General features: G+C 39.6%; 1 protein-coding gene and 2 pseudogenes across 1 annotated transcript; all 3 read left to right on the top strand.

Annotated features, from left to right (window-relative positions):
* Positions 1–5,100, top strand: LOC149015263 (exopolygalacturonase-like; annotated as a pseudogene).
* Positions 5,101–6,152: 1,052 nt separating this feature from the next.
* On the top strand, positions 6,153–7,580 carry LOC149015262 (exopolygalacturonase-like). The gene is made up of 6 exons (XM_089156508.1): positions 6,153–6,197; positions 6,299–6,436; positions 6,525–6,701; positions 6,794–6,855; positions 7,171–7,399; positions 7,506–7,580. Exons 1-6 carry the CDS (start codon positions 6,153–6,155, stop codon positions 7,578–7,580), a joined length of 726 nt encoding a protein of 241 aa, XP_089012634.1.
* A 4,375-nt stretch (positions 7,581–11,955) lies between these two features.
* Positions 11,956–13,166, top strand: LOC149015261 (UDP-glycosyltransferase 71K1 pseudogene; annotated as a pseudogene).

Genomic DNA, 13,166 nt, shown 5'->3' with positions numbered 1-13,166 from the left:
ATGCAAGGTGCTATTCTCTTCTGGCTTTTCTTAACTTCTTTTACCTGGATTGTTAATGGAGAAAGAATCCTTGGAGAAAAAGCAGTTGCAACGACCCCTAAAAAGACAGCAGCTGCACCGGAGAGGCTCGGCGGCACTTTCGACGTTATGCGTTATGGCGCTAAAGGAGATGGACGAAGCGACGATACCAACGTAATGAATCCTCAATTCTTAATTCTCATTCTTATTATTATTATTATTATTTTCTTTTATGGTTTGTAGAGAGAGATTATGAAGCCTAAATTTTGCAGGCTTTCATGGCGGCTTGGAAAGAAACATGTCAATCTTCAGGTTCAGCGACACTTTCCATACCAAAAGGAAGCTTCTTAGTTGGTCCCCTTAAATTCAAGGGGCCCTGCAAAACTGGTTCCCTTACTGTCCAGATGCAGGTGTATTTCTATAGCAAAAAAACCATTTCTTTCTTCTCAAAACAGATTGGATTGTCCCCTAACATGAGGTTTTCGATTATATCGTACGGGGTGACTTGAAGGCAATCACGGATTTGGGCAAGTATGATTCGGATGATTGGGTCGAGTTTGGATGGGTGACCGGATTGACGTTGACCGGAGGTGGGACTTTTGATGGCCAAGGCGCTGTATCATGGCCTGCCAATAAATGCCCTAAAAGTCTCACCAATTGTAAAGTTCTTCCAACAAGTAAGTGGATACGGATTCAACTATTTTACTTGCTTTGGTTTTGTGTAATCTATCGTTAGGGTTTCATTAACAAAGGTAACTTATTTTGTTGCAGAGTGTGAAGTTTGTTAGCATGACCAAGACAGTAGTGAAGGGGATAAAGTCTTTAAATAGCAAGTTCTTCCACATTGCTTTGCTCAGCTGCACAGACTTCCAAGGGAGCGATATCACAATCATCGCACCAGAGACAGCCCTAACACGAGATGGAATCCACATAGAACGAAGCAGTGGTGTTAGCATCTCTAACTCTGTAATTGGTACCGGCGATGATTGCATCTCCATCGGACAAGCCAATTCCAATGTCCACATCAATGGTATCACCTGCGGACCTGGTCACGGCATCAGGTTGGTGCATGAATCGATCTTGATCTTAAATCCTGCTACAAAACCTCAAATTCATTCACGAATTTTGTTGATATGATTGCTTCTTGTAGTGTTGGAAGCTTGGGGAAATACCCGAAGGAAGGTGATGTGAGAGGGCTTACTGTTGAAAATTGTAAATTAAGTGGAACAACGAATGGAATTAGGATCAAGACATGGCAAAACTCACCTGACGCCAGTGCGGCTTCTAACATGACCTTTGAACACATTGAAATGAAAAGTGTTACTAATCCAATCATCATCGACCAGACATATTGTCCTTACGCCAAATGTGATGAAAAGGTTAGTAGCTAGAAACCACCAAATTCGTTCATTGCTGCAACTTTTTTGCTTCGTTGAGGCGTTTTAACAAACACTTTGGAACATGACAAATGGATTAATAATGCAGGCACCATCAAAAGTTGCGTTGAGTGACGTGTCCTTCAGGCACATTACAGGAACTTCAGCTTCTCCAGTGGCGGTGACATTGGAGTGTAGCCAAGGGGTGCCATGTAAGAATGTGAATCTTGAAGATATTCACTTGGAACCTGCAACAGGGAGGAGCCGCAACTACGTCATCGTGTCAGCATGTCAATGCCAAATATGTTGGAACCCAGATTCCTCCAGCCTGTAAATCCACCCTGTAAACATAGGGTTCGGCTCCTCTCCAGAGGGTGAATATCTCCCCCGGGGGGCCCATTGAAATCTAACATCTTGCCAGGTGGAATATACCGATTCAAGGATTCTTTTTACCATAATTTTAATCTATGCGGATGGCCAGGAACCTGATTTCTCTCGAAAGTGAGAGGTCGTGGGATCAACCCTGCCGGCGGCATATGTAATATCTCCATCCCCCAATTTCCCTATGTATAACCAACTAAGAACACTCAGTTGGTTAACTGTTAATTCAATAAATTTTGTGATGAAAATACCTTTGTGTCCTTTTGGATTTCGTTTATTTCTTTACTAATGTTGGGTCCCCTTAATGTAATATATTATGTGTGGGTCCCAGTCAGACTAACAGTATTTGTCGTTATTAAGTATATTCAAATTTCAAACGCGACGGGACCAAAATGCCCCTTAGGTTATTTAATACATTGTGTTAATATATGGTTTTTTTTTTTTTGGGGGGGAGAAAATTAATATATGGTTTTAAAAAGAGATAATTGGTCATTAAGCGTTAATTATATGGTTAATATATATAATAACACAATGTATTAAATAATATGAGGGCATTTTGGTCCTTCTCCGTTTGAAATTTGAATATACTTATTGGCGGCTAACAATGTTTGTCTAGTTGGGACTTGCGACCCACACGTAATGTATTACGCTAAGGGGACCCAACATTAGTTTGTGGTCCACTAAGCGAACCCACATGTATGAAACATTTTTTTTTTAACCTACCAAAATAAATATGAGGAAAAAAAAAAAAAAACTTACCAAACTAAACAAAATCACATCTTTCTTTGGTTTTGATTTCTTTTATTTTATCTTTATCCTTATTTTTTGGTAAGGGTTCTTACTTTTGTTCGACCTACCAAACAAATCTACGAAAAGAACAAAAAATAAGAACTTATCAAAAAATTCCCTCACAAAAACGCAAGTGAAGTTTGAAGCTTCAAACCTCTGCAACTTAAGGCGGAAGGCCAAGAATCTACTTCGAATCCATTGAATTAGTTCTTCATTTTTTGGTATTAAAGTATTGGTTTTCAACTTGATCAGAGGTTTTGATCCTCTTCTTGAATCCTTTGTTGAGTTCCAAATTTCAGCAGCAAGAGCTCTGATCACCATGAAAGAGAATCTATTATGGGCGACGGTAGAGGCCTAAGTCATTATGCAGATTATTGTCAGAACAAACACCGCAAAATAGCGGATCGGAAAAGAAACAAAAATGAAAACATATAGGGATTTAACGTGGTTCACACACCGATGTGGTATACTACGTCCACGGGCGAAGAATAAGAGAAAGACAAAATGAGATCTTACAACCAATCGCTAAGAACGGCGTTACAAGAACTCTAATCGAAAATCTCAAATCTCTCAGCAATGTGGTAGGCGAACATAAGATACATATCTATAGATACTAATCAGGTAAACGGGTCGGGCCCAAGCCCACCTCTTCCACCACAGATCTCCGCAAACGGGTCATTCAGGTCGCCCACTAAAATATGTCGGTGCGGGTTCATCTCCCAAATCGGGTATAAGAATTCGGGTCAAAGCATAACAACTCTAAGACCAAATTTGTATCAGAGGTTGCAACATTGAAGGATTACTATTTACCTAACTTGATGTGTTCTGATAAAATTTTAATTCATTTTGTTTTGTGTTGTACATGCTCGAGCGCTTTTGGTTCTCAAAATCCATGAGAAATAAAAATGAGTTTTAATAGCAAGGGAAGAGACATTTTTGAACTCTGGGCCTTGACATTGAATAGAACGTTGACTGCAGAGAACAAGTTCTTCTTTTTCAATTCGCAGGTTTGGTGAGTTTTTTTTTCCTTCTTATTTATTTGAAAAGATAAATGATGGGTTTAAGTGAACAATCGATTTAAGCAAACAGTTGGTCTTCCTCTTTGGTTTGAGAAGTTCAGAGGAACGGTTTGTTTTTCACCATTGTTTTCAAACCCTACCATTTATTTGCAAGGAGTTAGTTTGATGATTGGGTTAAATAAAAGAAAGAAACTCGAAATAATACAAGGGTATTTTGGTCAAAAAAATTGTAAAATCAACGGTTTTTGTAAAGTTGTATATAGTTGCTAATTTCTGAAAACCACAGGGGAACCAAATGCAGAAGAAATCTATTTTGAAAAAAAGGTGACTGGAACAAACTTCAAAATGTCCAGATGAAAATTACTTTTTATCTTATTTACTTTCCTTGTACCCTAATCAACAGGTCCAAATTACCTTTGCGAGAGAGAGAAATTGTACCAAATATGCAGATGAAAATTACTTTTTATCTTATTTTGAACAAAAGATGACTGGGCCCATTGTCTAGTTATTTTGAACTGATAAGACAGTGACCAACTAATAAAGCTGTAACTCTTTTTCTCTGTTAGGAACCCGCGAATCGAATGCAAAATTGTTAATATTAGAGCGATCAATCACACACAATCGAATAGAAAACAAGGAAGAAGGAGACACGAATTTTACCCTGGTTCACCTCAGTGGTAGGCTATGTCCAACATTAGTTTTTTCAGTATATTATTCATGAAAACAACTACATACAATGCTATGTTAGAAGAGAGTAAGTATATAGGAGCTTAGAAACCCTAAGCCACCGCAATTCATGGGCCCAGCCCCAAACTAAACACAAACTTCGAGGCCCACAAAAACATGGACCCTCTACAGGCTATGGAGGCGTTGCCTCCACACCTCCGCCCGCTCACCGGGTAGCGGGCCTGTCAGCAACACAATGAGAAGCATGAGCCATACTCAACAAAAACTAATGTTATTTACTTGATAAAATAATGATAAATTGGTTATAATTTTGCCAATCACCCTCAAAGCACACCGTTAGCACTCATATAAATAATCCCTACTATTCGCATTTTACCGGTATTTATAACCCATAATCAACCTTAATCCCCCCCTCTCTCTCTCTCTCTCTGCCACTTGGCATGATCCTAGGGCCTATCATTCTCCCTTCCTATTGCTTATATACAGTTTTCTCCTCCCCTTATTCTTCTCTTTTGTTGTTTTTTTGGGTAATTTGACATTCTATGCTCCCCAGTTTTGCTCAAATTTTAATTATTAGTTTATGTTTGAAACTTCTAATGAGTTTTAGGTCTGGAATCAATATATTCATTCAACCTTTAAGAATTCACTACTTTTTGAGACATTAGCTTACAGTTGGAGATGGTGCCCCAGCCTTCAAGAAGTCTATGTTCACTGAAATGACATCGCCTTCTTCCTTCAAACCTGCCTTCACCATGTCCAGTTGGGCAGCTCGGAACCTCCTCACAATCTCTATGCTCTTCAATAAGTTCTCAATGGCACTATCGTCGTAAAGTTTTGACCCCAGTGGCTTTGATCACTAACCACCATGGACATCTCTCCGCAAAGAAAACACGATAATTTTCATTGGGTGATGCGATCCCTGCAAAGTTTCAAATCAAGGGTTTGCGATTCAAGGCCGATGGATTTGGCTTGAGAGTGAATGAAATCTGCAACAGCATAGTATTCAGGGCAAGGTATTGTTGGAACCTGGAGATTATCTCCGTTGAATCACCTGGTAACGAAACAACTACTGTCGATATGAATAAGAAGAAGAGCATAATGGAAATTCTCTCCATTTTTTTTTCCTTCAGGAGAGAGAGCACTGAGAGTAGTGAAGTTGTTCTTCCAACTCACTCTTTAGAGAGGTGAACTCTCCAGTTTGAAACCATTGCTCTAAGGGATTTCGAGAAATCAAACCAATGCAAAAGAAATCGCACGGAACATAACCAAAAGTTTCCAGTCGACTAATTGGAGCAAAAACCATGCATTAGAAGGTTGTTAACGTAAAAGATGCATGAAGGAAATATATATTGTTTGATTTAGCGATTTAAGGATTCTTTTTAATATTAAAAATAAAAATTTATGCATTTGATTTGCTTTGTGAAGATGTCACCAAGGTAGAGTGCTTACATCCGCAGAAGTAGAAGGAAGGGAGGAAGAGAGGGATAATAGGTAGTTCATTCCCGATTTCTGGTGGATATTTTAGCTGACGATTGTGGCTACAGAAAAAAGTAGATATTCTTGGAAGAAGTTAGTTATGGCCGTTGGTATCCAACCCAAGTATTACAATGTTGAATTTTATATAAATTCGAATCTCCTGTTGAGAGGAAAATGGGAAAGATCATCCGGAAAACAAATTAAATTCCATCTAGGAAAAAGAAAAAGAAAAAGCCAAATAAAAAAAGAGAAGAATTATGCAAGGTGCTATTCTCTTCTGGCTTTTCTTAACTTCTTTTACCTGGATTGTTAATGGAGAAAGAATCCTTGGAGAAAAAGCGATTGTAACGACCCCCTAAAAAGACAAAGAACTGCACCGTGAGGCTCCGGCGGCACTTTCGACGTTATGCGTTATGGCGCTAAAGGAGATGGACGAAGCGACGATACCAACGTAATGAATCCTCAATTCTTAATTCTCATTCTTATTATTATTATTATTATTATTTTCTTTTATGGTTTGTAGAGAGAGATTATGAAGCCTAAATTTTGCAGGCTTTCATGGCGGCTTGGAAAGAAACATGTCAATCTTCAGGTTCAGCGACACTTTCCATACCAAAAGGAAGCTTCTTAGTTGGTCCCCTTAAATTCAAGGGGCCCTGCAAAACTGGTTCCCTTACTGTCCAAATGCAGGTGTATTTCTATAGCAAAAAAACCATTTCTTTTTTCTCAAAACAGATTGGATTGTCCCCTAACATGAGGTTTTCGATTATCTGTACAGGGTGACTTGAAGGCAATCACGGATTTGGGCAAGTATGATTCGGATGATTGGGTCGAGTTTGGATGGGTGACCGGATTGACGTTGACCGGAGGTGGGACTTTTGATGGCCAAGGCGCTGTATCATGGCCTGCCAATAAATGCCCTAAAAGTCTCACCAATTGTAAAGTTCTTCCAACAGTAAGTGGATACGGATTCAACTATTTTACTTGCTGGTTTTGTGTAATCTATCGTTAGGGTTTCATTAACAAAGGTAACTTATTTTGTTGCAGAGTGTGAAGTTTGTTAGCATGACCAAGACAGTAGTGAAGGGGATAAAGTCTTTAAATAGCAAGTTCTTCCACATTGCTTTGCTCAGCTGCACGGACTTCCAAGGGAGCGATATCACAATCATCGCACCAGGAGACAGCCCTAACACGATGGAATCCACATAGAACGAGCAAGTGGTGTTAGCATCTCTAACTCGTAATTGGTACCGGCGATGATTGCATCTCCATCGGACAAGCCAATTCCAATGTCCACATCAATGGTATCACCTGTGGACTGGTCACGGCATCAAGGTTGGTGCATGAATCGATCTTGATCTTAAATCCTGCTACAAAACCTCAAATTCATTCACGAATTTTGTTGATATGATTGCTTCTTGTAGTGTTGGAAGCTTGGGGAAATACCCGAAGGAAGGTGATGTGAGAGGGCTTACTGTTGAAAATTGTAAATTAAGTGGAACAACGAATGGAATTAGGATCAAGACATGGCAAAACTCACCTGACGCCAGTGCGGCTTCTAACATGACCTTTGAACACATTGAAATGAAAAGTGTTACTAATCCAATCATCATCGACCAGACATATTGTCCTTACGCCAAATGTGATGAAAAGGTTAGTAGCTAGAAACCACCAAATTCGTTCATTGCTGCAACTTTTTTGCTTCATTGAGGCGTTTTAACAAACACTTTGGAACATGACAAATGGATTAATAATGCAGGCACCATCAAAAGTTGCGTTGAGTGACGTGTCCTTCGTGCACATTACAGAACTTCAGCTTCTCCGGTGGCGGTGACATTGGAGTGTAGCCAAGGGGTGCCATGTAAGAATGTGAATCTTGAAGATATTCACTTGGAACCTGCAACAGGAGGAGCCGCAACTACGTCATCGTGTCAGCATGTCAATGCCAAATATGTTGGAACCCAGATTCCTCCAGCCTGTAAATCCACCCTGTAAACATAGGGTTCGGCTCCTCTCCAGAGGGTGAATATCTCCCCCGGGGGGCCCATTGAAATCTAACATCTTGCCAGGTGGAATATACCGATTCAAGGATTCTTTTTACCATAATTTTAATCTATGCGGATGGCCAGGAACCTGATTTCTCTCGAAAGTGAGAGGTCGTGGGATCAACCCTGCCGGCGGCATATGTAATATCTCCATCCCCCAATTTCCCTATGTATAACCAACTAAGAACACTCAGTTGGTTAACAGTTAATTCAATAAATTTTGTGATGAAAATACCTTTGTGTCCTTTTGGATTTCGTTTATTTCTTTATTAATGTTGGGTCCCCTTAATGTAATATATTATGTGTGTGTCCCAGTCAGACTAACAGTATTTGTCGTTATTAAGTATATTCAAATTTCAAACGTGACGGGACCAAAATGCCCCTTAGGTTATTTAATTCATTGTGTTAATATATGGTTTTTTTTTTTTGGGGGGGGAGAAAATTAATATATGGTTTTAAAAAGAGATAATTGGTCATTAAGCGTTAATTATATGGTTAATATATATAATAACACAATGTATTAAATAATATGAGGGCATTTTGCTCCTTCTCCGTTTTGAAATTTGAATATACTTAACGGCGGCTAACAATGTTTGTCTAGTTGGGACTTGGGACCCACACGTAAAGTATTACGCTAAGGGGACCCAACATTAGTTTGCGGTCCACTAAGCGAACCCATATGTATGAAACTTTTTTTTTTATAACCTACCAAAATAAATACGAGGAAAAAAAAACTTACCAAACTAAACAAAATCACATCTTTCTTTCGTTCTGATTTCTTTTATTTTATCTTTATCCTTATTTTTTGGTAAGGGTTCTTACTTTTGTTCGACCTACCAAACAAATCTACGAAAAGAACAAAAAATAAGAACTTATCAAAAAATTCCCTCACAAAAACGCAAGTGAAGTTTGAAGCTTCAAACCTCTGCAACTTAAGGCAGAAGGCCAAGAATCTACTTCGAATCCATTGATTTAGGTCTTCATTTTTTGATATTAAAGTATTGGTTTTCAACTTGATCAGAGGTTTTGATCCTCTTCTTGAATCCTTTGTTGAGTTCCAAATTTCAGCAGCAAGAGCTCTGATCACCATGAAAGAGAATCTGTTATGGGCGACGGTAGAGGCCTAAGTCATTATGGAGATTATTGTCAGAACAAACACCGCAAAATAGCGAATCGGAAAAGAAATAAAAATGAAAACATATAGGGATTTAACGTGGTTCACACACCGATGTGGTATACTACGTCCACGGGTGAAGAATAAGAAATTTTCCAACTTGTAAATGAAAGACAAAATGAGATCTTACAACCAATCGCTAAGAACGACGTTACAAGAACTCTAATCGAAAAATCTCAAATCTCTCGGTAATGTGGTAGGCGAACATAAGATACATATCTATAGACTCTAATCAGGTAAACAGGTCGGGCCCAAGCCCACCCTCTTCAATCACAGATCTCCCCAAACGGGTCATTCAGGTCGCCCACTAAAATATGTCGGTGCGGGTTCATCTTCCAAATCGGGTATAAGAATTCGGGTCAAAGCATAACAATTCTAAGACCAGATTTTTATCAAAGGTTTCAACATCAAAGGATTACTATTTACCTAACTTGATATGTTCTGATAAAATTTTAATTCATTTTGTTTTGTGTTGTACGTGCTCGAGCGCTTTTGGGTGTAAAAATCCTTGAGAAATAAAAATGAGATTTAACAGCAAAGGAAGAGACATTTTTGAACTCTGGGCCTTGACATTGAATAGAAAGTTGACTGCAGAGAACATGTTCTTCTTTCGCAAGTCGCTGGTTTGGTGAGTTTTTTTCCTTCTTATTTATTTGAAGAGCTAAATGATGGATTTAAGTGAACAGTGGATATAAGCAAACAGTTTGTCTTCCTCTTTGGTTTGAGAAGTTGTAGAGGAACGGTTTGTTTTTCACCATTGTTTTCAAACCCTACCATTTATTTGCAGGGAGTTAGTTTGATGATTGGGTTAAATAAAAGAAAGAAATTCAAAATAATAAAGGGTATTTTGGTCACAGAAAATTGAAAAATCAACGGTTTTTGTAAAGTTGTATATAGTTGCTCATTTCTTAAAACCACAGGGGAACCAAATGCAGAAGAAATCTATTTTGAACAAAAGGTGACTGAAACAAACTTCAAAATGTCCAGATGAAAATTACTTTTTATCTTATTTTCTTTCCTTGTACCCTAATCAAGAGGTCCAAATTACCTATGCGAGAGAGAGAAATTGTACCAAATGTGCAGATGAAAATTACTTTTTATCTTATTTTGAACAAAAGATGACTGGGCCCATTGTCCAGTTATTTTGAACTGATAAGACAGTGACCAACTAATAAAGATGTAACTCTTTTCTCTGTTAGGAACCCGTGAATCGAATGCAAAATTGTTAATATTAGAGCGATCAATCACACACAATCGAATAGAAAACAAGGAAGAAGGAGACACGGATTTTACCCTTGTTCACCTCAGTGTGAGGCTATGTCCAACATTAGTTTTTTCAGTATATTATTCATGAAAACAACTACATACAATGCTCTGTTAGAAGAGAATAAGTATATAGGAGCTTAGAAACCCTAAGCCACCGCTATTCATGGGCCCAGCCCCAAACTAAAAACAAACTTCGATGCCCACGAAAACATGGACCCTCTACAGTTGCTGTTGCTGTTTGTGATGAAGAATGGGACAGGGGAGATAAGGGAATTAGAGAAGAGAGAGAAGTAGAACAAGGAGGGAGCAGGAGAAGAAGAGAAGAGTGAGGACAGGAAGTAGAGGATATATTCTTGTTGCATCGCTCCGAACTAATTCAAAGATAGAAGCAGGGGAGATGAGGGTAGTGAGAGGCCCAACAATCAAGGTTAGGGAGAACCCAATTCCCATTGGCTTCATCAGTATGGAACCAAAAACCCCTCTCGTCCCTCAGTACGTCGTCGATTCCAACTTGATTCTCTTTGTCCGCAGAGGTATGTAACCCACTTCCTTCTTTTTCATCTCTCTCTCTCTCTCTCTCTGTAATTAATTGGAACATAACAGTTCCTTTTAATTTCTGCAAATTGGTCTGATGCAGGTGAGGTGAAGATTGGAAGGATATAGAATGAAGACGATGCAGGGTTGGTTTTGAGTTTTTTTTTTTTTTTTAATTAGTAACCTGGTTTGGTTTAAGTTGTCGGTTCATTTTATCCGAACCGAATTCTTTTTAGCCAGTTTAATGGAAAAACTCCATAAACCTTCAACGACTGTGATTAAACTGAATGACACATGGTGGCCATCTGGAGCGGCCGCTGGATGGCTGCTCCTTTGATGGCCGCAGAGGATTGAATCCCGCCTTGGACATGTGGATGGATTTAATAGCACTCGTTGGATTTAGGTCATAACTTAAGTTCACTTTTAAAGCATGTCTTCAGATTCGATGGGATGCACTGAACGCACAAAGGGACTGGATGGAGAGAATCCGAATGACCCTAACACCTTCTATTAAATCTATAACCCACCCCTGAGCATTTTCAGACTCTGAAAAAACATGCACAAACAACTGTACTCAAAACACTCTTCCTAGCATTTAAACATGGTTTCCACGTTCTAATTGGACTTTGGATATGCATCTCTCCATCTACCAAGAAAAAACATTGGAAGATCATTCACTGAATTCTTTATAAACTTCACCAACAAGTCAGATTCTATAATCCACTTGTCAGAACTCTCATGTTACCATTGAATTGGAATTTGATTCAAAGGTTCTTGTCCATGGGTTATGCAATTTGCATGGGTCTCTTAGCAAAGAAAGCGATTGAAAACTTAATCTGGGCATTAACATTTTGAATTTCATTAAACAACATCTATCAACCTGGCAATGGAAAACATATATATACATGCATATGTTTTTTTCGCTCAACCAACATAAATTAATTTCCCTGTTGTTTGATTTCTCAACTAACTTGTGTAATCTGACTTTATGTAATAGCCTCCCACCCAGAGTTTCTTCACTGTGTAGCAAAAATTATTTGCTGTTTCCCTACTCTCCTGGCTTTATAAATATGGGTCGAGGCTGAGCGCAATAAAACGTCTACGAGAGTAGTAAATGCAATACTCAAGTTGAATTGAAAGATAGTTAAGAAGTTGAGAAGTTGAGAGTGAGAGGGGAACTTTGTGCAACAATGCTGACCAAGAAAGCATCGCTGGTGTTTGTTCCAACCCCAGCAGTGGGTCACATGGTTTCATTAACAGAGCTAGCAAAGCTTCTGGTTGGTAGAGATGATCGCTTTTCTATCACTGTTCTTCTGATCAAAGCTCCTGATTCACCCAGCATAGACGCTATCATTGAATCACTTGGCGCTTCTTCTACCACTTCCATCCGTTTCATCACCTTGCCCAAGTCAGAATTTCCCCCCTCGCCTGAAATGGCTAAGACCCCCGAAGGAATCATGTCTCTCTACATAAAAAACCACATACCTTTCGTCAGAGACACCATCAACCAACTCTTCTTCAAGTCCGAATCTCAAACTCATTCAAGACTCACTGGGTTAGTCATAGATCTTTTATGCACCTGCATGATGGACGTAGCTAAAGAATTCGGAGTTCCTTCCTACCTCTACTTTCCTTCCACCGCAGCCCTTCTAAGTGTACGTCATGCTTCATCTCCCAACACTCGATACCCAAATCCTTACAGATTTCAAAGACTCAGAAACCGAGTTGGTCATTCCGGGTTTAATCAACTCAGTTCCATCACATGCCTTACCTTTGGTATTGTGGACCAAACAGCAAGATGGCTATACCTGGGGTTCCTCTACCAGAGCCGTCAGTTCACTGAAACCAAGGGTATAATCGTAAATACATTCGCCGAAGTTGAACCAAACCTCGTCAACTTCTTAACATCCATGGCTGAACTCCACCGGTTTATCTGGCCGGACCGTTACTTGACCTTCATGGTCAGATGCACTCACGGTTGGACCAGACCAACTACGCAAGCATCAAGAAATGGCTGGACGATCAGCCAGCGTCGTCGGTGGTGTTGCTGTGCTACGGCAGCTGCTTTGCAAGCTTCGATGTGCCGCAGGTGATGGCGATTGTGCACGGCCTCGAGCGAAGCGGGCACCGATTCTGGTGGTGTTTACGTGAACCATCTCAAGAGTTTGGCACTCTCACTGACTATGAGAGTCCAAAGGAGGTATTACCAGAAGGGTTCTTGGATCGAACGGCTGGGAGAGGATTGGTATGTGGGTGGATCCCACAAGTGGCTATTCTAGCACACTCTGCCATCGGAGGATTTGTGTCACACTGTGGGTGGAATTCCTCGTTGGAGAGCATTTGGTTTGGTGTTCCTATTGCTGCTTGGCCAATGTATGCAGAGCATCATTTGAATGTGTGA

This window comes from Hakea prostrata, chromosome 5 (genome assembly GCF_041222555.1).
Source record: "Hakea prostrata isolate BN-2017 chromosome 5, UWA_Hpros_2, whole genome shotgun sequence".
Taxonomy (NCBI): domain Eukaryota; kingdom Viridiplantae; phylum Streptophyta; class Magnoliopsida; order Proteales; family Proteaceae; genus Hakea; species Hakea prostrata.
Note: the sequence above shows the minus strand (reverse complement) of the source record. Positions and strands in the feature narration are given on the sequence as shown.

What these genes read in the sequence shown, in the direction of transcription:
- LOC149015262 (XM_089156508.1), top strand. Translation starts at nt 6,153, where the DNA reads ATGCGTTATGGCGCTAAAGGAGATGGACGAAGCGACGATACCAAC. An exon ending in CCCTTACTGTCCAAATGCAG is followed by an intron (nt 6,437 to 6,524) that starts GTGTATTTCTAT and finishes TTATCTGTACAG; the next exon opens with GGTGACTTGAAGGCAATCAC. An exon ending in ATAAAGTCTTTAAATAGCAA is followed by an intron (nt 6,856 to 7,170) that starts GTTCTTCCACAT and finishes TGCTTCTTGTAG; the next exon opens with TGTTGGAAGCTTGGGGAAAT.